General features: G+C 39.5%; 1 protein-coding gene across 4 annotated transcripts in view; it reads right to left on the reverse strand.

Annotated features, from left to right (window-relative positions):
* Tek (TEK receptor tyrosine kinase) overlaps positions 1–23,048 on the reverse strand; it is a 113,211-nt gene extending 90,163 nt beyond the window's left edge. The window contains exon 1 of one of the 4 annotated variants that reach the window (XM_015492476.2): positions 22,551–23,048. In XM_015492476.2, coding sequence (XP_015347962.2) covers positions 22,551–22,602 — 52 coding nt within the window. In that variant the 5' untranslated portion in view covers positions 22,603–23,048. The remainder of the gene's footprint in view (positions 1–22,550) is intronic. The other 3 variants (XM_015492477.2, XM_015492474.2, XM_015492475.2) reach the window with 3 other exon arrangements.
* Between the last annotated feature and the right edge of the window lie 3,083 nt (positions 23,049–26,131).

Here is a 26,131-nt window from a genome sequence, read left to right on the forward strand (position 1 = left end):
ATCTGATTCTCCTAATTTGGGTTCCTAAAGGCATTAAAAACTAGGTTAAATTGATTATAGTGCTTAGATTGTGGAATATAGAATGTGATCAAAGAATCAAAGAAAGCCAGAATTTTTCTCTGTTGTGTGCAATTAAATTTCAAGCTTGGCTGAGGTCTGTGTGGTTAATTTCAAAATTTTAATGTTTAAAAGGGAGAAACACTGAAATGTTGCTGAGAAGGATGTAACTGTACACATTCAATAGAGTCCCCAAGGTCCTAAAGGACTTCAAGTTTGTGGGCAATGAATCTCAAGAGTAAATGAGATGATGTTAGCTCTCTAATCCAATTATACACTATATCAATACTAATATAATGACAGTTCATATACCCCAAATTCTTCTTTTTAGCAAACATGTTTTGCTACTCCACTGACAAGAATCAAACTCATCATGTTCATGACTTTAAATACATTCCCTCAGCCAGAACATTCAGTCAAAAGCCCCAAGTCTTACCAGCCTTTTCATACAGGTATGCTTATCTGATTTCCAGCTTAAAGCAAAGAGAAGATACAAATCAACTTTCCATGCTTCACAGTCCAGATTCAAACTGTACTTCTAACTCCTGGTCCAATAGTCTATATAACTATTCACGCAGGCTACTCAGCGGTCATTCTAGCTCCAGCTGTCGTTGCCAGAGCAAATCCCCACAGCTCATATCAGTCATTCCCCAGTGTGTTCTTACTGAAGTAGAGGCATTGTTTTACCAAGTAAAATATTATGTTAAATAAAAGGGTGAGGCCCAGGACCAGGCCTGGGTCACACCCATGCCAGCTGTGCTAGCCCCTTAGGTCCTTCCTTGGAGCTACTAGAGCTCTATTAAGCAAGAATGAAGCCACAGGCCTGCTGTCTAATGGGAGAGTTGTAGGGAACAAAGAAAGTGAGGACTTGTGCCACATAGCATTGTAATGACAAAGGGAGCCAGGGGAAGATCCTGGAGGGCAGTGGCGGGATACATTCTTCACCTTACTCCAAGTCAACTGACAGTGCCTCCTAAAGTTTATGAGAGGGTGAAAAGCAAAAGACACAGAGCATATGACATTCCTTTCTGATGGTGGAAATTTCTGGACATTACCAGCTACCTCATGATCTAATAAACTACAACCTATACAGCATTAAGTTAATAATGTACAGGTGACCCTCTCATCCCAGTTTTGGTGTTCACTTTCACACTTCCCCCTTCCTCACTCCACTTCAGGTTTATCTAGGTGGCAGGATTTGTTTCAGGCTTTACTCAGCAATAACATGCAGCAAAGAAAACCTGTATTAGCTCTGTGACTGCATTCTCCATGTGATCCCTTCTGGTTTATGGTCCTATAGTTAAGACCTCTGTTTTTCTCTCTGGGCTCCTGCAATATAGCAGAGCACACACGACTGTGTTTCTCTTTAAAGGTTATAGTTAACTGATGTTTAATCTAAACAATCAAAGCTATCTCTCACTCTCTCCCTCCCTCTATATAGACATAGGTATCTTCTTGTATCATTAAGAAGCACATCTGGTCAAAGCATTTAAAAAACTGTTCACCTTTTACCTATTGATTTATGATGCTTCCCTTTTCCAATGTTGCTTTCATGTATAATTACAGTCTCTTTGGAGGCTTTCTATTCTGCCACATTTATCTGCCACATTATTTTTTGTTTTGCTTTTGCTTTTCTTTTTTTGGGGGGGGCGGAGGGGGTGGGTACTGGGGATTGAACCAGGGATGCTTCACTACTGAGCTACAAACCCATGGTTCATGTTTTTGTTTTTGTTTGTTTGTTTAATTTTGAAACAGGTTCTCACTAAGTTGCTCAGGCTGAGCTGGAAGTTGCAATCCTCTTGCCTCAGCCTCCTGAGTCACTGAGATTACAGGATTGTGCTTTTGTATTTTAAATACTGTTGCTAGAGGCATGCTTATACATTCTATTTTATAGGGAATCTCTTATCATTAACTTGACAATACCTGCAAGCCTTTTTATCTTTTTCAGATGAACTTTAGAATTATTTTTCTCAAAGACCTCAAAAACAAAACTTAAACTCTCTTAAATAAATGTCTCTAATTCTAGGGGATTTGGATCCCATTACCCAGTTATGCCATCCTTGCCAGAAACGGAAGTCTTCAGTTACTCAAAATTTGTTTTTGATTGTTAATATTTATTATTAAGATTATATTTATTTTTGAATCTAAGTGTGCTAATCCTGTTGCCTGCAATATTTTCAAATTAGGTGTTACATGAATAGTCTTCAAGATCTCAAAAGGACCAGATTTATTTTCCTGGATGGCATACATATGTTTCCATATTAATTTTAACTATACCGACTCTAATTGCCTTTTTTAAGTTTTTATCTCTATAGGCAAGATGTAATGAAGAAATAAATTCAAGATCAGAAGAAAATTTACATGGATATTTCAGATGAAAGAGCAAGAAAGGATATTGCTGCCTGTTTGAACTGGATTATTGATAGGAGACTTAACTTTTCCTAAGTAATATATCAATTTATAACAAACTACTTAGAGGGGAAGGGGAAATACTGGGGAATGATATTGGCCAAACTTCATTATTATATTGGGTACATGTATAAATATGTAACAACAAATCCTACTATTCTGTATAATTATATGCATCAATAAAAATATGGAAAAATTACAATAAAACAAACTACTTTGTAAAAAAAAATAAAAGAAGAAGTAGAAGAAGAAGAACAACAACAACAACAACAACATCTGATTAACTCTAGCAGCTAGATTTTTTAAAATGTTTTTCTGCGTCTCCAAATGTTTCTACATGAACAGGATTTTTAATCAGAACAGTGTCCATTTTAATGAATCTAAAACACACAAATGCTATAGTCTGTAATAACTACCTGGAGTTCCCGTTTTCATAGCTTTTATCCCCTAAACTTCTAAATCAACTGAAAACTAACTATGAAAGACATTTCTGTCTCTTTTTGTCTTATTTCAGTTGGTCATCTGAATATCCCAATAAAAATGTGCAGGGAAGAGATCACCTCTGAAATCTCAATCTCTAAAAAACACTGCATTAATGAACTCCATGAAAGTCAGGAACATTTTATGGACTCAAAATATACAGCAATCCTGATAAATGTAGGTCCTTTTATAATTATTCTTAGCCTATTAGATGATACTGATTTTGGAATAAAAATAATCTGAATTTGTAAAATCACAAACAATAATGTATTTAGTGGTATTTTAGAGCATTCCAATTTTTAAAAAAATACATATCCTTAATGTAAATCCTTTTTTAAACATTAAATTGGGTTTATCCAAACACAGGAGAAATTGTTAGAGAGAAACATTCTACCTTTTGCATACATTTTGATGTACAGCCTTCATTTTTTTTCTCCTAGAATAGATACAGGGAGAAACTGAAGAAATCAACATATATAGTTATTTCTAGGTTGAAATCAAATACAGTTTCATATTCTGAATGTTTATTTAATCTTATCATAACATTTTAAAAGCTCTTGCTGTACTTTGCCAAGTTTTTTTCTAAAAACTATAGTATGAGAAGGAACATTTCACCAGCCCTACACTGTGTTATTGAGTATCTCACTGGCTTTTAATCTTTCCTAGTTGGACGTAGAAAAATGATATCTTGTTTTGGTTTGATTTTGTCTTGTGAATTTTTTCACAGGCTCATTAGCCATTTGTATTTTCTCCTTTTGTGAATTATTTGTTTCTCTATCAATTTAAACATTTTTAGTCTATCAATTTTGATGAGCCTTTTAATAAAAAGTTTAATCTTTTATTTGCTCTATTTGTTGTTTTTCTAATTTTTTTGCCTTTAAATTTGCTTATTGTTAGAGTAACAGTCTGGGTATTTATGTAGCCAATTTGTTTATTTTTATGGTTGCTTCCGTTGTTTTTAAACTTAAGTCTTTTTCTGTATGGAAATTCACCATAGACTCACTTCTGTCTTCTTGTGATGGCTAGGGTTTTGGTGGGTTTTTTTGTTTGTTTGTTTGTTTGTTTTTTAATGTATTATATATCTTTTTTAAAATACCTTTGTTTATTTATTTGTTTTATGTGGTGCTGAGGATCGAACCCAGTGTATCACATGTGCGAGGCAAGCGCTCTGCTGCTGAGCCATAACCCTAGCCCCTGGATAGGGTTTTTGACATTTAATGCACTTGGAATTTATTTTAATGTGTGGTAGTGAGGCAGGACAGATAGCATTAGGTAGGAAGGAGACAAGCAGGCCAAGAGTGGCCATGATGTGCAGTCCATAGTTAAAGTCCACTCTCGCATGGATTAAAGGCCACATTTAATTATCACTTTCGCATACTTTAATCAGAAAGAGCACTATTAAATCAGTTATTAGACTTTATCCACAGATCTAAAAGTAACTTCTTTCCTGACCTGGACCAAAGAGCAGGTCGGAGAATTCCTGTTTTTAACAAAAAGATATTTCTGTGATTTATATTTTTAAGACCTGATTACTTCATCCATACATCATACTCTCCATCAAAGTCACATTAACATAGTACTATTTAAGTTCCCAAAGCAGAACAGGAAAGCATCTGATGGGAAAATTATTAGAGTTTTTTTTAATCAAAAATAGAAAAGAGGGTTGGGGTTGTGGCTCAGTGGTAAAGTGCTTGCTTAGCACATGTGAGGCACTGGATTCGATCCTCAGTACCACATATAAATAAATAAAATAAAGGTATTGTATCCACCTACAACTAAAAAAAAAAAAAATTTTTAAATAGATAAAAAAAGACTTGGCCTCTAGGAGGTAATGGTCAACATGCCCAGGCATTAACACAAAGGAGGGCTAAAAACACCCTGTAAGGTCAAGTCTCTGGGCTATTAATCTTAACATGTATAAATATGCCTAGCTAAGACGTAGCTTATGTGTTCCTCTCCAAAGCCCATGCTCTATTCTATTTCTCCCTCAAAAAAAAGAGAGAGAAAAAAAGTGTGTGTGTATCACACACACACACACACACACATAAAATACATCTGTGCTTTTTTTTTTTTTTTTTTTTTTTTAAGTATCAGGGCTCTCAATCACTGAGCCACATCCCCAGCTCTTTATTTTATTTAGAGACAGGGTCTTGTTAAATTGCTGAGGCTGGCTTTGAACTTGCAATTCTCCAAGCTCCTGGAATTACAGAAGTGCACCACCTGGCAAGGCCTATGCCTCATTTTAACCCATCCTTAAATTCCTTTCTGGTGACATCAAGAACCCTCATGGCCCAGTTGAGTTCCACCTCCCTTTTGTAAGACCTCCTTGGGACTCCTGCCCTAGTGATAGTGAGAGATAGGGGGGAAAAAGTTGTTTTTAAAAAACTAACAGAAAACCAATTTTCCTAGAGCTATTATTTCTTTCTCCACTGACTTGTGTCCTTTATTAAGATATTAAAATGTTATATAAATGCAGGTCTGGTTCTGGCCTTTCTACTCTGTTGATCTGTCTACTGTCATCATAGAATTTACTCCACTTTAAGACCTAGCAGAGATATTTAAATCACTCTTCTTTTGCAGAATTTTCTGTTATTTTTCTCACTAAAGATTATAACTTTATTTTTCCAGATAAATTTTTTTTTAATTTTCAGACCATATCTTTGGGGAATTAATAGCAAGCAATGATTAGGATATATAGGATGAAAATTATAAAAGTTTGTGTGAATATATAGGAAACCAACATCTAAGATTACATCATAAGAGTGCGTGTGTGTCCACATACTGGGAACTGAACCCAGGACCTTGAGCATGCTAATCATATGCTGCACCACTGAGTTTATGCAAGGAAATATTGTAAAGATGTCTCTTTCCCCAAAGTCATCAGTTTAGTGGAAATATAATCATTTACTGAATATCCAGTGTGGCTAGGGCTTAGGCAAGGCTCCTCAAACTGTAGAAACCAGAGATCATTCTTCTAAGATGAGAAGATATTTATCTGTCAGGAGTAACTGGCAGAGGTCTGTGATAGAGAGTGGTAACTCAGCAGGGACCTTGAACTTCTTTACTGCTTGTGCCAAAACCTGGAACAAATATTTTATTGGGTGGATATTTGGATAAGTCACTCAATGAAGGATGGAGTGAAAACTGAAAGCCCCGTTTGCATAACAGTCCAGGGCTCCTGCTGAGATTTCCAAAGGAGATGAGGTTGGATAACTACTTGGCTCTTATTTGCAGTGTGTTGGTGGTGGGTGGGGGAGATTGTCTGGAATAGTAGTAGAGGCAGTGGAAGAAAGAGAAAGGATCAAGTGGGAGTTGGAGAGGAGTTTAGTCATAAGAATGGAAATGTGTCTATTTGTGAATCTTAAGTTTTGTACACTGTACAAATCTTCAACCCACCCAAAATTCCAAGATACTAGCCTATGGAGTTGGATCTGTTTTATGTTGGTTTGACATCTCAAGGGGTTGAGTCCCATTTATAATGACTGTGGGTGAGAAGGGCCTATCTTAAGGGATGCAGTCACGTCTGGTTACACTGTACAGTAGTGGAGGCAGAAGCCCCTCCACCCACTAACCTCAATCTGGGTAATGTGTCTACATCTAGCCACCTGCTTTCATTCCTCCATATGTTTGTCGCTAGTGTGTCCTATCAGAAACATCCTATGATTTCAGTCAGTGGAGCCTGAATCGATTTCTCTCACCTGTGCTGCCTTGCTCTGCGCTTGCTCTGTACTCCTTGTGAAAACGTGATAACTAAATAACTCAGACTGCAATACACTGTCTATCCTCATTATTTATGGTTCTGAGTCTTTGGATTTGCCTGCTAACTAAAATTTATTTGTAACTTCAAAGTGAATACTGGCAGTGAATGTTTCCCAGGCATTTGAAGGCATGTGCCCAGTCCTTGATGTACAGGTTCCCAGCTGAGGCGGACCAGGCTTCCTTCTTAGCTCACCTACAATAAACAAGCGTCCTCTTCATGATAGATTTAGTGTCACTTTTGCATTTTTTGTACATTTTGTTGGCAATTTCACCATTTTCTGTGGTCCTCAAGCATAGGGCTGAAGTGCTATCTAGCATTCCTGAGCTCAAGAAGCCAGTGATGTGCTATAGGAGAAATATGTGTTAGATAAGCTTTGTCCAGACAGGAGTGCTATTGGCCATGAGTTCAGCATTTAGGAATCAACCACAAATTTTAAATGATTTGTCTTTAAACTAAAACATACTTGAACGGGGTTATATACAATCTGTTGACAAAAATGTAAACAGAGGCTTATAGAAACCCAGTCCTGTGTTCATGGTTGACAAAACATGACTACCATGAATGACAAGAATCTTCCAAATGTCTAGCTGCAACTCACACCCCAGCAGCAAACTCCTTAACAGCCAGGTCTGTGATTTATTTACATTTCTACCTGAAAAGTGTCTGATGGCGCAACGTGCAGACTGGGGGCTTATAAAATACAGAATAGGAAGGGTTGAGAGTCAGTAAGTTATGTTGAGAAGGGACCTGATGGAATGCAATAACCTTTACGACCATGGAGGATTCGAAGTTCCTCAGTGGGTGCCTGAAACTGTGGAATATAACAAATCCTATGAGATGTATTTTTTCCATAAATACATTGACAAACTTAATGCCTTTTCTATTTTAACTAAGCACTTATAACACATTGAAGCCATAACTTTTGCTATTTGAGGTACAATAGCGAAACTAGCATAATATTTTTTTCTTCCAGGTTTACAGACAGAAGATTCCTTCTTACCATAGATCTTAGCAACCTAAGCATACAATGTTTTTTCCTTCCTTATTAAGAACTTACATTTTGTCATTTTCGGGTTCCCTTTGGCCTATACAAACTGCCAGCATTGCTACTGTAACTAATATTAAGCTAAGTGTTACTTAAACATAATAAGTACTGTACTACATGGTAGTCGATCTAGCACCTAAGATGGTCCCTAGCTAATGAGCAGGTAGCATATACAGCAATGGATATGCTGGACAAAGGGATGATTCATATCTTAGATAGGGCAAAGTGGTGGAGTAGAAACAGATTTCATGCCATGCCGGAATGGTGAGCAATTAAAAACCTTTGAATTGTAAAGCCAGGCGTGATGGCTCACATCAGTAATCCCAGTGGCTCCATAAGCCAAGACAGTACGATCACGAGTTCAAGAACAGCATCAGCAACTTAGTAGGCCCTAAGAAACTTAGCAAGGCCCTATCTCAAAATAAAAAGGGATGGGGATGTGGTTCAGTGGTTAAGCACCTCCGGGTTTAATCCCCAGTACAAAAACAAATTAACTGATTTTAAAAATAAATCAAAAGCTCTGGAAATGTAGTTGAGTGATAAGAGTATTTGCCTCACATATGTGAGATCCTAGGTTTAATCCCTAGAATGGAAGAGGGAAAAAAATTTACAAAGAAAAACTAAACAACTTCTAGTTCTATATATAAACAGAATTAACTATTTACAACTAGTAGGGGCTTGGGAGTGTAGATCAGTGATAGAACACATGAGGTCCCTGGGTTTGAAATAATAATAATAATAATAATAATAATAATAATAATAATAATAATAAAATCACTTGAAAAAAAGTAAAAAAAAAAAAAAACTTACATTTATTTCTTGACTTTGTCATGTAATATTTTTGGCTTAAGGTTAACCACACAAAACAAAGTGTCAAAAGCTAGACTACAGATGGGGAGATTACTGTACAGATTCTTGGAGTCAGGGTCCTCCTAGAAGCAATTATCCTCACTGTATAGTGAGACATAGAAAATAATAATGACAGTCAGTGTCCATTGAGCATTTGTTATAAACCTGTATTTTATGAAGCATTTGACAAGCTCCATATTGTATTATTCTCACAACTCTTTCCAGTGGGAAATATCATTATCTTCATTTCACAAAGGAGGAACGACTTATTCAAGGTCACCCAGCTATCACATTGTTGAATGGGCTCCTGTCCAGATTTATCTATGCATAGATAAATAGGTGCTCTAAACCATCTGGTCATAAGGAGAAAAAGATGAACTTGGTAGGAGTCATAATCTATGAGTTTTATCAGAGAGTGACCCACAGGATATAATAATAATAATAATAATAATAATAATAAGGCTCCTAATAGAAGCCAGCCCATCATTGGCTCTCCTCACCATTAATGGGTGAACAATGATGTAGTCAACAGTGATTTTTCCCCCTAGCTGGCAATGACAGTGCCTTTTGTTTGATTCCAGAAGCAGCTGGCAGGACTCATGTATTACTCACGGTGGAATCATACTTCACTGATGGCTGACGTACTTTAGAGTCACTCTGTGGTCAGGGTTGTGTCTAGGCCTGGAGATTACTACAGGCCTCTGAATGTGGCTGAGCTTCTGCAGCTGTCATGTGTTTCTGGCTCCAGTTCTACACCTCTTGGCAGGTGGCTTGTGTGGAAAGCATTGCTGACCCTGGGTGTGAGATGCACAGGATGAAGGGGGCTGGGCAGGCCAGGCAGTGCAAAGCAGGCTCATGCTGCCAGGAGCCTGAAGTCTATGCTATGAAGCACTTATACACAGAAAAAGGGAGATTATAAATGCATGATTTGGGGACTCTTCAGAAGATCACTCCTTTGAGTCCTTTTGCTGATACAGAATGCACTAACACTAGGCCAATTTGTGAAGGAAACCTTTCCATATTCACTCTAGGGGTGAATCTTCCACATGCAGGGATAGTGATAATTAGATGGATAAAATTGGTGCTAATACTAATATTTACTTTGTGTTTTCTAAATATAAGCATTGCTCTAAAAATGATTTATGAATTAACTCACTTATTCTTCCACTAAAACCCCTCAAGTTTGGGACTATTGTGATGCATATTTTACAGATAAAGCCAAGTAACTTGCACCATGATACAAGCTGGTAGTGGTTGTAGGTGGTTGAATTATTGGCTCCAACTCTTTTAACTCTCCTTCTGCATACCTGCTCTGGGACCAAGTGTACTTTCCAGCACTTGAGAGTAGGCTTGGTATATCAATTTGAGATTGATAGTGTGCTAGTTCTAAGCTCAGGCCTTAAGAAACCTCACTTGTTTCTATGAAGCCCTCTTGTGTTTCTAATATCACCAAGAAAACAACTAGCCTGGGTTCCTGCTGATCCAAGAGGGAGGACATAGTAGCAGAGCCACCCAGACAACCCACATACCTGCAGCAAGAAGCAGAGCTGCCCCAGCCACTTCACCCTAAGGCAAAAACACTCATCCCAGGTCACCCGTAGATGAGTCAAACCTCAAAGAACCCAAAGCACATGACCAATCAAGTATTGGTTTAGTCATCAAGTTTTGGAAGTAGTTTGTTACACAAGAAAAACTAACCCATACAAGAATAAAGTTTGTTTTAATCAGTTTTTCACTGCTGTGACCAAAAGACCTGACAAGAACAATTTTAGAGGAAGAAAATTTTATTTGGGGGCTCACAGTTTCAGGGGTCTCAATCTATAGACAGCCAACTCCATTGCTCTGGGCTCAAGATGAGGCAGAAATCACGGCAGAAGGGTGTGGAGGAGGAAAACAGTTTAAGACATGGCAATCAGGAAGCAGAGAGAGATAACTCCCTTCACTACAAACAAAATATATATCCCAAAAGGCACATCCCAAATTATGCACCTTCTCCAGCTATACACTACAGTTACCACATAGTTAATCCCTATTATGGGATTAATGCATTTATTAGGTTAAAAATCTCATAACCCAATCATTTCACCTCTAAATTTGCTTGCATTTTCTCACACATGATCTCTTGGGGAACACTTCATAACTAAACCATAACAAAGTTGGATGCAAGCTCAGGCATTGTGCCACACAATACCCTCTTTAAGCTCTAATTTGTATCACCTTCCACACTTGGTGAAAGTGAAGGAACTTAGGTTCTAATGAGCTGAGTGAATTTGAGCAAAGAACCTGTAAAATGAGCCAGTTAATGTAAATCAGTATATCTGATTTACACAGGCACAGAACATTAGCTCCACATGATAACTAGTAGAAGAAAAAAAAATGGATTTGTTGGGTGTGGAGGTGCATGCACACCTGTAGTCCCAGCTACTTGGGAGGCTGAGGCAGGAAAATCTCTTGAGCCCTGGGGTTGGGGGCCAGCCTAGACAACATAATGAGACCTCATCTCTAAAAAATAATAATCATAATTAAACAAAAATTTTAAAAGGATTCTATGATCTTCTGGGAATTGGTATTCTATAAAGATACTGCAGAAATACTGGGACAGATAATCTTTTAAATCTGACCGTTCTATTATTCTGTTATTCTAGGTAACTGTGTGGCTCCTCAAAAACATCCACCCCCTGGGTGTTTCCTAAATACCATGTAAAATAATTGCTTACTTCAGGTAATTTGGGGATGACATTCAGGGGAAATTGAGTGTGTCTGGAAAGGAACAGTTCTCTCCCTCCTTCTTCAAACCCCTGTATATCCTGCCTAAAATCTAGAGCTAATGCTGACAGAGAGAAGGAGCTGACCTCCTTTCTACCAGCCTGCTCTCTAATCAAACTTACAGTAAAGCGCATGGAACCTGTCAGGTCATGAGCCATCTCTCAGAAAGCAATCTCTGCTTACCTGCCCTATTTCCCCACCTCCTACTTACTCCTAAACCCAAGCCCCTCACAGTCACTAAAAAGGCTTTGCAACAGCAATAAGTAGCCAACATTTCCAGTCTGTGTCCCCTGCTCCTGCCTCCACAATTATTTTTCCTTTTGTAGTGCTAGGGATGGATTCCACAATTTTTGACGTAGTTGAAACTCCCTCCTCCCTGGGCTTAACCTTTCAAGACCCTGTGTTTCCTCTTCCTTTCTCCACATTACCCCTTGATGTAAGTATTCCCAAACCTGCATGCTATCCTCTTCTCTGGACAGGCCCCGTGCCATCTCGCCCCTTTGCATAGTTCCTGCTATATCCTGAAGGCTCCCACATGTCTTTGTCCCTGCCATTCAGCCCATCTCAAGCCAAATTACCTTCTTCTCAGCCCATTTTCCTCAACTTCTTCCTTGCCACTTCCTTCAATTTACCTGACAGTATAGCCACACAGAACCACTTCATAAGTTCTTAAATGTTTTATCCTGCATTTTTTCATGATTTTCCCTCTGCCTAGAATGATTTTACTCACTTCCATAACTGAATATCCATGAGGCTTAATCCTAGCCATCCTTCTCAAATGTCACCTCTTGGTGAGACCCCAGTTGTCTCCTGGGATTATTTGCCCCAGCTGCCATGCTTCTGTCTGCCTATCTTAGAGTAGGGCTTCTCACCCACCAGATTGCAAGCTGATTGAGCTAGGGCTCTTCTCTTCACTATGTTTGGGCCAATGCCTAGCAGATTTCCAGGACGAAGGAAGAACTTAATAAATGTTAGCTTGAATGAATGAATGAATAAAACTGACCTACCCTTTTCTCCATTGATAGGAAAGGCTTTCTGCCTAACTGCCTGACCTTTCCTGTATCCAAAGCATAAAGTATGTCTTGACTGTAGTTTGACTAAGAATGCCAACTTTCCAGGATTCCTGGGAGAAGCAAGATTAAAGCCCAAGGCAGTCCTTTGAGACATACTGATTTCCATGAGACCCTTTCACTTTATTCCTGTCACTTAAGTTGCTTTAATATGTTTATTTGAACTCACATGTACATACATAGTTCTAAAAAGGATGAGATTAAAGGACAAGATTGGTTAGAGCAAATCTCCCAACCTGCATTCATTCACATATTGCTTTTGTGGTTCTTACTCGGTCTGCATGCTACCTCTATAATTTATTCCATAACCATTTTTAAAATTAATTCAAGTTTATTAACCTCATATTGCGCCATCTTCATAAAATCACATCATGGATATGATACATACACATCTATCTATAGATAGGTAGAAATTTATATATATATACACAAAGAAATATTACAACTTAAAATATTATTCTGAGTACCACATAAAATCATCTAGCAAGTTAGCAATAGTATATATGACAATTTAGAGATGCACTAGTTCAGAAAATTTAATCTAAAGCAAAGTTATTTATTAAATCAGTTCTCTGCTGGCACTAGTGTACTATGTATGCCTGGTGCTAAAATATTGAAATATCAAGCACAGCTCAAAGTCCAGCGGACAAAAACAACAAGTAAATTGTAAACTGCAATTTAATGTTCTAAGTACTATGACAGAGGCAAACACAGGGTACCTCTGTCTGACCCTTCTTGGGCACCAGTGTAAGCCCCCATCCCAGCTCTTGTTCTAGTTGCTCCTGCAGAGGCACTTTCTGAGCTCTGAGCAGGTGCAATCTCCAAGTAGTTCACCCAGAGCCCATCTAACTGTAGCTCACATTCTCACTAGCAGCAGCCCACTGAATTACTACATCACCCTCAATAGAAGGGGAGGACAGCAATGGATAAATGTCACTCCATTTCATTCTTAATTCTGCATGTCATCTTGTAGAACTTCTCAAAAACTTCTCAGAACTGCATCCTGGTGCAGTTCCATTACCCTGGTCTCTCACCTGGAATCTCTCACTTCTCTTCCCTGGAATGACCTTCTAGGTAACTGGCCTATAGGTGTGGACCTGCCTCAGGGCACAATTTTTGGCCCTAGGCAAAAGCAGGGCCTAATTCATGTAAGGAGGTCTGTCTTTAAAGGGATGACACCTGAGCTACCCTCTTAATCATGGTATGTAGGGCGGGTGAAGAGAAAGTGAAGAAGGTGTTCTGGGCAGAAGAAACAAAACGACATGAAGGCTTGAAAAGAAATATTTGGGAACTGCAAAGAGCCCGGCATGAAAGGAACACAACTGTAACACACCATGAGGGATGGAGAGTCGCAAGAGGTTGGTACAGTAGGCAAAGGCTGGCCCTGAAAAGTCACTGGCAATAACTAACCAATACCACCAGCCTCTTCTTAGGTTCTGAAAGAGGAGCCATGAAGAGCAAAATAGGTGGATGTTTAAATCAACCCTAGAAGACAAGTGTTTTTCAAGATGCCAGGGGTATGGACACTAAGATTTGAGGGTAAGGGAAGGAAGAATTAGAAGATGCAGTGAAGTGAGGCAGAGCTGCCTGCCCCGCCACCTGCAAACACAGACTCACAGACTCTCTCTGCAAGCTGGTTCCAAAAAATTCAATAACAAGTTTAATCCAAAGCAAGGCAGAGACCACTTGAATTCAGTAAATTGTCAATAACTAGAAAGTAACAGGTTCAGGATAAATAAGATGGGGATCTATAGATGACAAATCATTCTAGAGCCTCTGTTCCGTCAAGACCCAGAGAAGAGAGGAAATTGTAGCCGGCAGGGAAAAAGAGGAGAACCCCATATTGTCAGCTGGTTGAGCCACAGAAGGAAATCCCCCACCTGACAATTCAGATACTTAGCAAAAGCCCAAGAACTCATAGCTCTAAGCACCTCTTTCTCGTCCCTGGTGCAAACCAGGCTTAAGGCCTGAAGAGAAGCCAGGGAGTCTCCTCCAGAGGATGAATTGCGTGCACCAGAGAATGGAAGCTTGAGAGGCTGCAGCTTTGTGTATAAGCAAACAATCAAGAAAATCTGGTTTCTATTGAGGGCTTACTATGTACCAACACTGTAAAAGTACTTTTAAATAGTTTTTTTTTTAAATAATCTTCCCTGAAACCACAGGAATAGGCCCTATTAGCCTCATCTTCCCAGCCTGAGGTGACCCTGAAACACTAGTTAGAAGACAGCACAGTGAAGCAGTTTAAAGAGCTCATAACTTGGGTTTACGTCATTCAATTTAACTCTTGTCTCCATCATTTCTGATGAGACAAGGTCATTCAGGACGATTCACTTTCAAGATAGAGAAACCAACTCAAAATAGCTCAAGCAACTAAAAGAAACTGGTCTACATAACCAGAAGACGTAGGGATGGGTCTCTGATTCCAAACAATAGACCCAGGGATCAAATGGTATCATAATGCCTGTCTTGGTTCTGTTCTGTGTTATGGGCCTCATTTGCTCCCAGGAAAGACCAGCGTCCTTCAGGTGATCAGGGCAGTAGCTAACTCTAAATAGTATCCTCAGTGAAAAAAGAGCTTTGCTTTCAAAGTCCTCATAAATCCCAGGGAAGGAGTCTAAATAACTCTATTGGGTCCTGCATTCTTCATTTGAATCAGTTGTTAAACAGATGGAACATTCTGTGATCAATGATTGGTAGTCCCATCAGAATCACAGAGAGAAAGCAAGGCAGTTCTTGAAAAGTAGGAATGTTGAGCAGTTCAAAATAATGTATGCCTACTACATTTTAATTTCGGGCAAGTCATTTAACCTGAAAGCCTTTGTTACTCCGTCTATTAAAAAAAAAATAAACAATAGTACCTGTTGTGCAAAGTTGTTGTGAGATATTAAAAGTCATATTAAACACTTGACACATAGAAGCAGTCACTTTATGGTAGTCTTTCTGTTGTTGTTGTTGTTGTTGTTGTTATTGGTACTGTTATTGTTTTGTGATTGTTTAGACATGGGATGGGAAGTTGAAGTCCATCCCAGATCTCCAGATCCTCATAAAGCACTCCTGGCCCCAGGGCAGTGTCCTCTTTGGCCCTGCAGCCCGACACCTTGCACAACCCAGGCTGTGTGTGCCAAGGTCAAGCTGGTTCACCGTTAGACTGCCACAGAGCAGTTGAGTGCCTCCTGGCCCCAGCAATGTCAATACTGCCTTCCTGGCTCCGCCTATTGTATCTGGAGGAAAGTGGCTGAGCATTGTCTTCCAGAGCTCCCCCCAGGAAGCATGATATCACCCTCTAACAAAAGCGGGAAAGCTGACAGATCTGCCGAGATGGGTGTGGCCACCACACACACCTCACTGGTCGGGCCAGTGCTCCCTGCTTGTCACAGAGGCTGTGACAAGCAGGGAGAAAACAGCAGCCACCCACAACACCCGGCCGCAAGCTCTGACTAGTCCTTATATTTTCTCCCTGTCTTTGTCACCCCCACACTATGTTAGACACAACTCTGAAGTAATGGGAAGGTACTCCTCCTTTTTGGCAGACACTTAGGGAAAAAAGATGGTCAGATTCCTGAAGGGACAGAAAGAGATGAGGGTGGGGGTGTGTGGGTGGGAGGAAGCAGGCCTGGCTCCATCTAAAAAATCATTCTGCACGTGTAATGTGGAGAGTTAAGGAATAGTCTGGCCAGACTGGTGGGAACTGGGTTATCAGTTAAAATTCCAGAAATAAGGGAGGCAACTTTAGACATTCCCTTTCCTGAAGGCCGGGAGAGACGCCAGCTGATCTTCTGACACCCCTCCCAGCCCTGCTCCAGCACTGCAGCCAATGCAGCTGGCTCCCTGTAAAATAACACATTTGCAGACCCATGCCCAGTGCCAAGCATGGAGACTGTCACCCTGCTGTCCCTGTCTTACTGATCCCCTTCTTAAAATGCTCCTTCTGTTGTGACTGAAATTCCAATTCTCTAAAATCCCAGGAAAAGAAATCTAATTGGTTTTTCTTTTCCTACCAACTCCCTGACTGCTGCTGCTTCATCAAATCCTTGGCCATCTTCTCTTTCTCTTCCCTCAAGTCTTGGTTTATACCCACGCCCCTGACTCTACTTACCATAAACTACAGATTTCTTTGTCTTAATTTCTTGCCCAGTTCCCTTCTTTTGAGCTTCAGATCTAGAGAGCCAACTTTTTGCTAATTATCTCCCTTTACATGTAGTAACCTCAAAAGCATTATTTGCTCCAAATCCAATCAGTTCCTTCTGCCATGTTTCCCAACATAATGAATGGTACCACATTATCCAAGTAAGAATGCAGAAGTTTGATGACTCTCCTCCCTCAGTCCACCTCCCACAGGCAACCGTAACCTAAGGCCCACTCAAACCCCAGTTCATTCCTATAACCTTCCTTCCTGAAATGATGAAAACCCAAATTGGTCCTAGCCCACAGTCCCTGCCATCTTAATCCATCCTCCACACTATTATTGGACTGAATTTTCCAAGGCATAAATCAGATATGATATGATAGGACAAGCACTCTGCTAAACTTCAACATATAGAGTGAGGCACAAACTATTTCCAATGACCTACAGGGCCCTTCCTGATATGACCCCAATGTTTATTAAGGCCCTTTCTGATCTGACCCCAACCTTATCCTACTTGGGGTGGGGGCGGTTAGGGAAGAATGGAAGTACTTTGAATAAGACAAAGGGGAATGAAAGAAGGTAAGGGAGGGGAAATGGGAATAAGAAAAATAGTAGAATGAATCGGACATTACTTTCCTATGTTCATATACGAATATATGACCAATTTAATTCCACAACATGTACAGTAGGAAGAATGGGAAGTTATACTCCACACATGTAGATGTCAAAATACATTCTACTGTCATGCATAACTAAAAAGAATTTTTAAAAGTTTTAAAAACTACTTCCATCTTATACCCCAAATTTACTCAACTTCCTTCCTTAAGTTTGCCCTGATATTTCACACCCCTACCTACCTCCTTATAGATTGCTCTCTCTGATGAGAAGTTCTTTCTTTTTTCCTTTTTGTCTTGATTTTAAAATTATTTGGCTACTCATAACTCATAACTAATATTGGCTGTGCTTTTTGGCAATATTCATGTCTATTTAGTAATTCTTGGAAAGTGAGAAAATTTCAAGCTAAAATTGTTTTCAAATATCATTCATTTTCTTTATATTAAGTTTAATTAAGTTGACATTGTGTTTTTAGACATTCAATTAAATATTTATGTTTAAGGGTTGAAGGTATAGTTCTGTGGCAGAGTGCTTGCCTACTGTGTGTGAGGCCTTGGGTTCACTCCTCAGCACTGTAAAAAGCAAACAAATATTCATGCTTCATTTGGATGTTGAGGCTTCATTGCATCAAAGAAAATTTTTGTAGTCCTTGAAAAGCTCAAGATGAATTGTAGGCATATGAGATAAATTTTGTGTTAATATGATAGAGGTATTATTCAAAATAGAGGTATTTACAAAATCTGAGATTTTCAAGAATTAAAAAATGTTTTATTAGCATTTGTACTATGTTTACTTGCAGAACTATAAGGTCCAAATCAAGAAATATCTAATATCAAGTAAAGACCTGCTTAAACATGCCTTTATGAATGTATCATGTATCAACAAAGGGAAGAAGGAAGTTTTCTTTTCACTTTGTTGACAGGAAATATTTAACATAAGCTAAACTTTTAGGATAAGAGTGAATACTACTTACAACAAATACAAAAACTGATTATAACTATTTATTACTACTATTTCCTCCTGGCTGAAACCTTTTCTACAACATTTCCTTTTTCTTTCAGATCTGTCGTGGAGTATCAACGGTTGTTTACCACCTTTAATTTTATTCAATAAAAATTATTAGACATTAAATACATGGAATACGAGGATACAAAAGAAATGACATCTGTTCTCAAATATTTTAGAGGCTTATTGGGCTAAATTCATGTGCCCAGAGCTCAAAGACACAGCCTCCAAGGGCTGTACAGAACTAAGGGAAGAACAACAGCAAGGGACAGGTTTGGCCCAGGCAGGCAGAGCTGAACTGTTTGGAGAATGAAGATGAAAAATGCTACTTCCAAATGGATGGAACAGCATGAACAAGAGCCAAGAAGAAAATGTGTAGATTGTGGAGATTGGCCTGGTTGAAGCAGAAGGGCCATGAGCAGGATGAATGGGTAGGGGAGACATTGAATAGTGGGTGAAGTGAGCTGGCTTATTGAGCGAGGAGTGGCCAGTGCATGATTTGAGGAACTGGATAATGTTGAGCTCTTGTAGGAGGACACTGAATAGTGAGAGACTTGCCTGCATCCTGGGAAAGATGACATCAGTCTTGACTAGCATGGTGGTCCTCACAGCAACACTTCTCCTCTGACTATATTGGCTTCACTTATTAAGAGAATTCTTACTGGTTCAGCACTTTACATGCAGTATCACCTTCGATCTTTATATCAACCCTGAGAAAAGGATAGTCTCATCCATAAAAGATGAGGATAATATCCCATTGGGGCTTTGACATTATCATCTCACATCTGTGACTTCATGCTTTCAATCCCTCGACTTTCCCACTAGGTCTGTTGTCAAGTTTCTTGGGGTCATCAGTGTTTAATGGCTGTGTTCTAAGCTGTGGATTGGAGTGAAACGATTACTGTTTCTGATTTGGGCCTTTTATTTCTGCTAATGCAACATATACTTTCTGCATTATCTTTTAGCAAGTCGAGCATGTGTTAGCTCCCATGAAAGTTATGTATTACCAAAATCCTGGGTGTCATAAGAAACTTTCAACAAGCCAGTTCTATCCTACATTGAACATACTAAATCCAAACACAATTTTGCATTTATCTATTTTGAAATGGTATCTTTTGATTTTAGTAAACCCTTGTAGCCTAGAGAAATCTATTTGAATCCCAATTCTGTGTGCTAACAAGTAAGTCCTCCACAACAAACAGGCACAGGCACATAACACAATCTCTCTCTCTCTCTCTCTCTCTCTCTCTCTCTCTCTCTCTCTCTCACACACACACACACACACACACACACACACACTCACACATACAATCACACACATACACACATACATATCTTTTAATGAGTACAGCCTTAGGAGACGCTGATAATTTCAGAAGAATTGAGAGCTCATTAATCTAAATCCCTCAGAGCACATACAGTCTTTTGAGATGGACTTGGAAGGCTCCTTCCCTTCTGGAGAGATTCTTAAAAGAACTAGACTCTTCCAGGAGGTTCTCCCAGGACAGGGCTGAAAGGGGAGTGCTAAGACCTCCCTTCAAAGAGGATGCATAAAGGGGACATTTGTGAAGGAAGTAAAACCTCTCTCCTTTGAGAATAATCCCAAGGTGTGTCTTTGATCCCAGCTTCTAGACTTCCACCCTTGACTACTCCACCTTGACTCTAGTCGCCCAAGATCTTTGCTAAGAAGGAGGCTCCACCTGGGCCCACTTTCCTTACCCAATAACTGCATTTCCTCTGCCACCCCAGAGAAGATCTCTGCCATCTCTGAATTCATTCACTGTTTAAAATGTCAAATGAGACAGGAAAGAGATATGAAGACATGCGACCAGAGACTTTCCCTTTGCATCAGCGTTGATCACATAGCACATTCCATAATAAAGCACAAAGAGTAATTTTGGTGCAGGAGGGGAAAATATATTCAACTCTTCAGAGAGAACTACCTAGTTTGAGGATGGGAGAGTAAGGAAAAGGTAATATGTTTATTAGAACTTGTGTGTAAGCTGAAGTTGGCAATGATTCTTAACTGGGAAAGGCAAGTATAAGAATGTAAGAATTTGTGGGAAGGTTTCTTCTGACAGCTACGTATCTCTTCGAACCTCTTATGGGTCAGCATCTTCACCAGCCAGAGTCACTTTTATTGAGGCAAATGGACTGTATTTTTTCCAATTCTCTTGGTTCAAGAAAAAAAGGAGTATGAAACTACCCATTGGACAAGAGAGAAACCTATAAGCTGTACATCGCTTGCCCTACTGCTCTAGTCTTGCAGTGGAGTCTGGCTTGAATGGGTTCCTACAGCTATGGACACGAGCAAGCTAGACTGCTTTTGCGCAACAGCCAAGCCTTGAGCATTCATGTTCACAGAAGCTAAAACTGAGAACACAAATAGGACTCCACACAACAGACCTACCCCAGAAATTAACATTGTGAGGGTCCCCCTTTCTGTTTCACAAGAACATGACCTCCTCCCTGCCCTCTGCTTATTCTCTGGAAGTCAGTGCTGGGGGGGGGGTCTTTCTCCCCACCCTCTTCTTCAAGGTACTAAAGTCAGACACATAGTAACTCTTTTGGCCACATAAATTTTTTTTTTTGTTTAATCTTGTGACAATGTTTCTAAGCTTCTAATTGCGAAGTGATACAACATGGTCATTTATGGGGAAAAGTGAATTAAAACAGCTCTGTGTATTATTTAACCTAAAAGGTACATCAGAAAAACTGAAGGCACCTGGAATTTGCATTCCTTTAATCCCTAATGTAGAACTGGTTTCAGATTTTGTATCACTAATAAATATGACAATTGGAAAGAAAGCAAACCCTGGGTCCAGGAAAGAAAGCAAACCCAAAATTGGGAATCATAATTATTTAAAGGTGATTATAGAGAAATCAACATTTTGCATTAATAAAAACAATCTATATACTGAAACCATCTAAGAGAATCTTTCATTTTTTGTAATTTGTTTTAAACATTCTTACTCTTTAAAATACTTAATTTTGCCAGGCGCACTGGCATATGCCTATAATCCCACTGGCACGGGAGGCTGAGGCCACAGAGGATTGCAAATTCAAAACCAGCCTCAGCAATTTAGCAAGGCCCTAAGCAACTCAGCAAGATCTTGTTTCTAAATAAAAAAGGGGCTGGGGTTAAGCGCCCTGGGTTCAATCACCAGTACAAAAAAAAAAAAATCAAATCAAATTTCCAATACATTTTTTTATTTAAAGATTTTTTTTTAGTTATAGATGGATATAATACCTTTATTTTATTCACCCATTTCCATGTGGTTCTGAGAATCGAACCCAGTGCCTCACATGTTCTAGGCAAGCACTCCACCATTGAGCAACAACCCCAGCCCCTCCAATACATTTATTTTTGAAAGTGATATAGAACAAACTGTATGCGATTCGGTTATCTTATTGAATTTTTAAATACTTAATATTTCAAACAAAGAAAAATAAGAATATAAACTGCACTGCTAAGTAAATTTCCCCAAATTCATTTCCAATATCAATTTAATTTCCATTATAATAATTACAACATTTTCAAGCCAGAGGTAAGAGACTGATGGCAATGATAATGTATGTGTGATCTGCCACTCAGGTCTCAATGCTGCTCAGCCTGTGTCACACAGGTGGAGAAAGCTACTGGGGCACACCACTATTGAAAGAATCCGTGCAACAAGTACACTAAGTCCCAACACATTCTGGCCAACCACTTCTTAATGCCACACCAGGTCTCGGTACTCTCCTGTGCCCAGTGATCTGGGTAACTGTCTAAGCTTTAACTTCACTGGACCAATAAGCACTATGAATTGCTATATGCCAAATATTGTTTAAAGTGAAATAAAGATTATGTACTACAAAGCCCAGACTTTGGCTGCTTTCATTAAAATAGGATGGGAATATGAAATCTTTACAGAAAAATATTTTTGTTCTTGTTTGACAATAACAGTCTGCACATTGTCTTAAGTAGGTCCCCATAATACTTGACATGAATATTATTTTTTAAAACTTGAAGGTTTTCTTTGAAGCAGGTAAAAACAAGTTTTATTCTGGTTTATTAATAAGGAAGCACTCCAGAATGAGGAGCAAGAAAACAGTGCACAGTAATAAACAGAGCTTTCTAAATCAGGTGACTTAATCAGTCCACAGAGAGTTTATGGCAACAGAGGAGGCAATCACCCAAAAGAGCTCTAGAAAAATCAGTTTTTGCCACAAGGGCTTTGAGTACATATATTAACTGGAGAGTCCTAGAGAAACGGTGCGGATGCTACAGCCACCCCTAGTTAACCAGCACTAAGATTTGGTGAGAGAGCCCAGAAAGTCGCTATTTTTAAAAACATGAAATAAAAATAAAATAAAGCCAAACCTTACCAGAAAGGAGCAAGCTGACTCCATAGAGCACGAGGCCGGCTAAAGAGTCCATGCTTTCCCAAATCTCTCCATCCAGCGTCCACAGATGTGCATGAGGTCCCAAGGATCCTTTCAAAAACCCAGAGCTTTGTGACTTTCCACTTGCATGTTCTGCTAGCTCTTGTTTACAAGTTTGAGGCAAGAAGGAACAGCACAGAAGCAGGCTGTAACAGTCTCATTTCTGTCTGAGCACAGGGAGTTTTAAGTTCCTTTTTCCTGTTTCCTTTGTAGATTAGGATGGGAAAGGCTGTATCTTAAAGGCATTTGGTATCAGCAGGGCTGGGGGCACTGCAAGCCCTGTCCATCTTGCAATTCATCAAAACACTTATCTGTTGCTCCTGCTTCTGCCTGTGCTGCTGTTGTAGGAGTAGAGGAATTTTTGTTGAAAGTTATGAGTCCTGGTCAGCATTTTCAGAAACAATGGGGGTATCCTCTCATAGGCGGAGACCTGGGAATAACAAGCTCTCCACCTATGTATGGTATGTGATGAAGATCAGGCCTGGGAGGGGGGGACCTCTAACAGCTCCCCCAGCTCCAGAAGGGTCTTGTGGGCGTGGGGAGCTTTTGCTTTTGTATTCTCAGTTTAACCCACATGGTTTGCATTGGGGGGGAAAAAAGTTTCCTGTGGCGAGAAAACACAACCTGGAAGGCGATTAATTTGAGAAAGCACCGGTGAGGTCAGTTCTCAGCGTAACCAAGAGAGAACAGAGTCCAAAATTGTTAGTCTGTTTTCTTTCACACAGATGGCCTATTTGCTGGCCAGGAGCCCAAACACAGGCATGCTACTAGCTATAGCTTTAATTTTTATTAACATTTCATCTAAAAAGGTGATCTAATTTCGTGAAGCACTTGGCATAGTACGATTTTAATAATGAGTAAGGCACAGTGGTGCATGCCAGTAATCTCAGCTACTCCAGAGGCTGAGGCAGGAAGATGACAAGTTCAAGTCCAGCCTGGGCAATTTACTGAGAGCCTGTTAGAAATAAAAAAAAAAAAAAAAGGCTGGGGGTGTAGCTCAGTGATAAAGCACCCCTGGGTCCAATACCCAGTATCAAAAACAAAACAAAGATTTTTATAATGGGAAGAATTTCACAGTTATTAACCAACAGTGTTTCAGAAGTAAGTTATATACATATTTTTAAAAAGTAAAAATCAAAACAAATTCCCTCTAACCTAGGAGAGAAATAGTATACTTCAGGGCAGTGAGAATCCATGGGCCAAAATAAAGGTGCCATTGGAATAATGATATCTAACACAAGCTCAGAGACCATATTCTTATCCAGTGATCATTTCTTCACAGTATGAATTATAATTTTAGGATAGAGTAGGCATTCCGCTCCTCACTGTCTTCCCTCCTTAGTAAAAAAAAAATTTCTACCCCATTTCCCACTCATTATGGGAAAAGGCAGATGCTACCAATCTTGAGTAGTTCCTGATCCAGGTTTTATCACATTAGAGATGATCATAAGAACCAAATGATATTTCCAGCCTGCGGGGAGGGCAAACTTGATGCTCTGTCTTCAAGCACACCTGGAATCCAATGCCGACTCGGCCACATGTGTTTGAGACAAGTTAACAACATGGGTTTTAGTTTCAGCAAATGTAAAATGATAATAATAACTCCTTTGTGGGTTTTTTTTTTTGAGACAATTAAGTGAGGTTTAAAAATACGTATAAACACTAAGTACCATACCTAGTTCATCAAAGGTTTTCATTAGATGTTAATAATGTTTATTTCTTCTCATATCTCCATTCTGTTTTTTATTTAGGTCCGAAGAGCTTCTGCCAAAAAGCTACTCTCTATTCCTGTGAAATGGCTTTTAAGTTTGGCATTGTAAAGGACCAGGAGTCTGGCATTGTGGGCTCTAATGTCACCTCTGCCATGATCTGCCTGTGAGACTTCAAGCAAGTTGTTTCCCACCTCTGGTCCTGATTCCTCAATTGCAAAATGAAATATTTAGACTGGATGTGACCAATTTCTCTTCAGGTTCTATCATCTCAGAAGTCTAAAATAACTTAGTAAATGGTTCTACTCTCAGCACCCCAGGTTGCTCTCCTAGATCCTTTAATCTGAGCAGTTGTGAGAAGATGCTGGATTTGTATCTGTGTCACTGTGAAAACCTGGGAGGGTCACACATGTGTTGTTTTGAAAACATAACAGCTAAGATTTCGTGAGATCCACTGGCCCACTTTGTAGGGCAGTAATGAAGGGCCTTGGAAACAAGCCCCTGGGCACCTACCTCCCCAGGCACAAGCTTCCTGTTTGTTTTTGAAAACTATGCCCGGAAGTAATCATTGCCTAAAGCCTCACCTGTTGTCTATTTCTTGTGGGCTGAAGGTGCTACCTTGCTGTCTTTTCTAGGCTGACTTCCTGTTATTCAGAAAAGCAGCTTATTTTCATCCTTTTCCCATTATCCAGGAAAATGCACTGTTACCCAGAGATGTTGTTCAAGTTCTTCCTCTCTCCATTAACCAGAATGGTTGACTCACCTTCATTCTTCTCTCTACATTCCAGATGTTTCAGTTTAATTCCCTCTTACCCAGAAGAGTGAAGTGGTTTAATTTTACCTTCCAGGATCCATAAAGATTATCCCATTTCTTTCCATTATTATCTACAAGAGTGGCTCAGTTTAATAAAGGCTGCTAGGTTTCCAAAGCCTATGCATCCATAAACTAGGCAAAAAGCTAAGCAGCTTTTCTCTGGGATGTCAGAATCTTCAGCATAGAGAAAAATTTCCAGGCGTCAAGTGAAGGTAACTTGTGCATGAAAATTGATGGACAACAAAGTGTGGTGATAGATGCTTGTAATCCCAGATTTCAGAGACTAAGATGGGAGGATTCCAAGTTTGAGGACAGCCTCAGCAATATATAAGACCCTGCCTCAAAATAAAAAATATAATAAAAAATAAAAACAGAGATAGCTGAGGATATATCTTAGGAGTAGAGTACCTCAGGTTCAATTCCCAGTACCACAAAATAAATAAACATTCCAGAAACTCCAGATTTCTGCCCATGGATCTTAGAACATGGAGAATTTATGAAGAGGCAGTATGAGCTTCACCAAACATTTGGGGACCAATAGTTTGCAGAGCTGATTGGCAACAGGTTGGGAAGTTGCAAAACTGGATGGCACGGCAGGATTTCCAAGGGAAGGGCGAGGCCACTTCCATGTCTGGACAGGATTTTTCCCAATACATTACATATTAAGGAAATAAGCTGGACATGGTCACAACCCTTCTCCAGAAAACCAGTAGTGGACATTAGAGCATCTTCATTCTCTGAAGCGTCCCCTTGAGGAGAAGGCTAGACGACCTTCACTTCTCAGGTGCTCCATCCCTCTAGAGAAGTTGAAAATCTCTTTGAGAGCTCAGCCTCAGAAAGATCTCCCCTATTGTCTTATACTCTGTTCTTTTCAGGTATTAATCGTAATTGTTAATTACACATTTGTGCCTTTATTTTATTTTATTTATTTATTTAGAGAGCATCTCCCTATGTTGGGCAGGCTGGTCTCTAACCTGGACTCCTCCCTTAACCTCCTGAGT

The sequence above is a fragment of the Marmota marmota genome, unplaced genomic scaffold, assembly GCF_001458135.2.
Source record: "Marmota marmota marmota unplaced genomic scaffold, marMar, whole genome shotgun sequence".
Taxonomy (NCBI): Eukaryota; Metazoa; Chordata; class Mammalia; order Rodentia; family Sciuridae; genus Marmota; species Marmota marmota.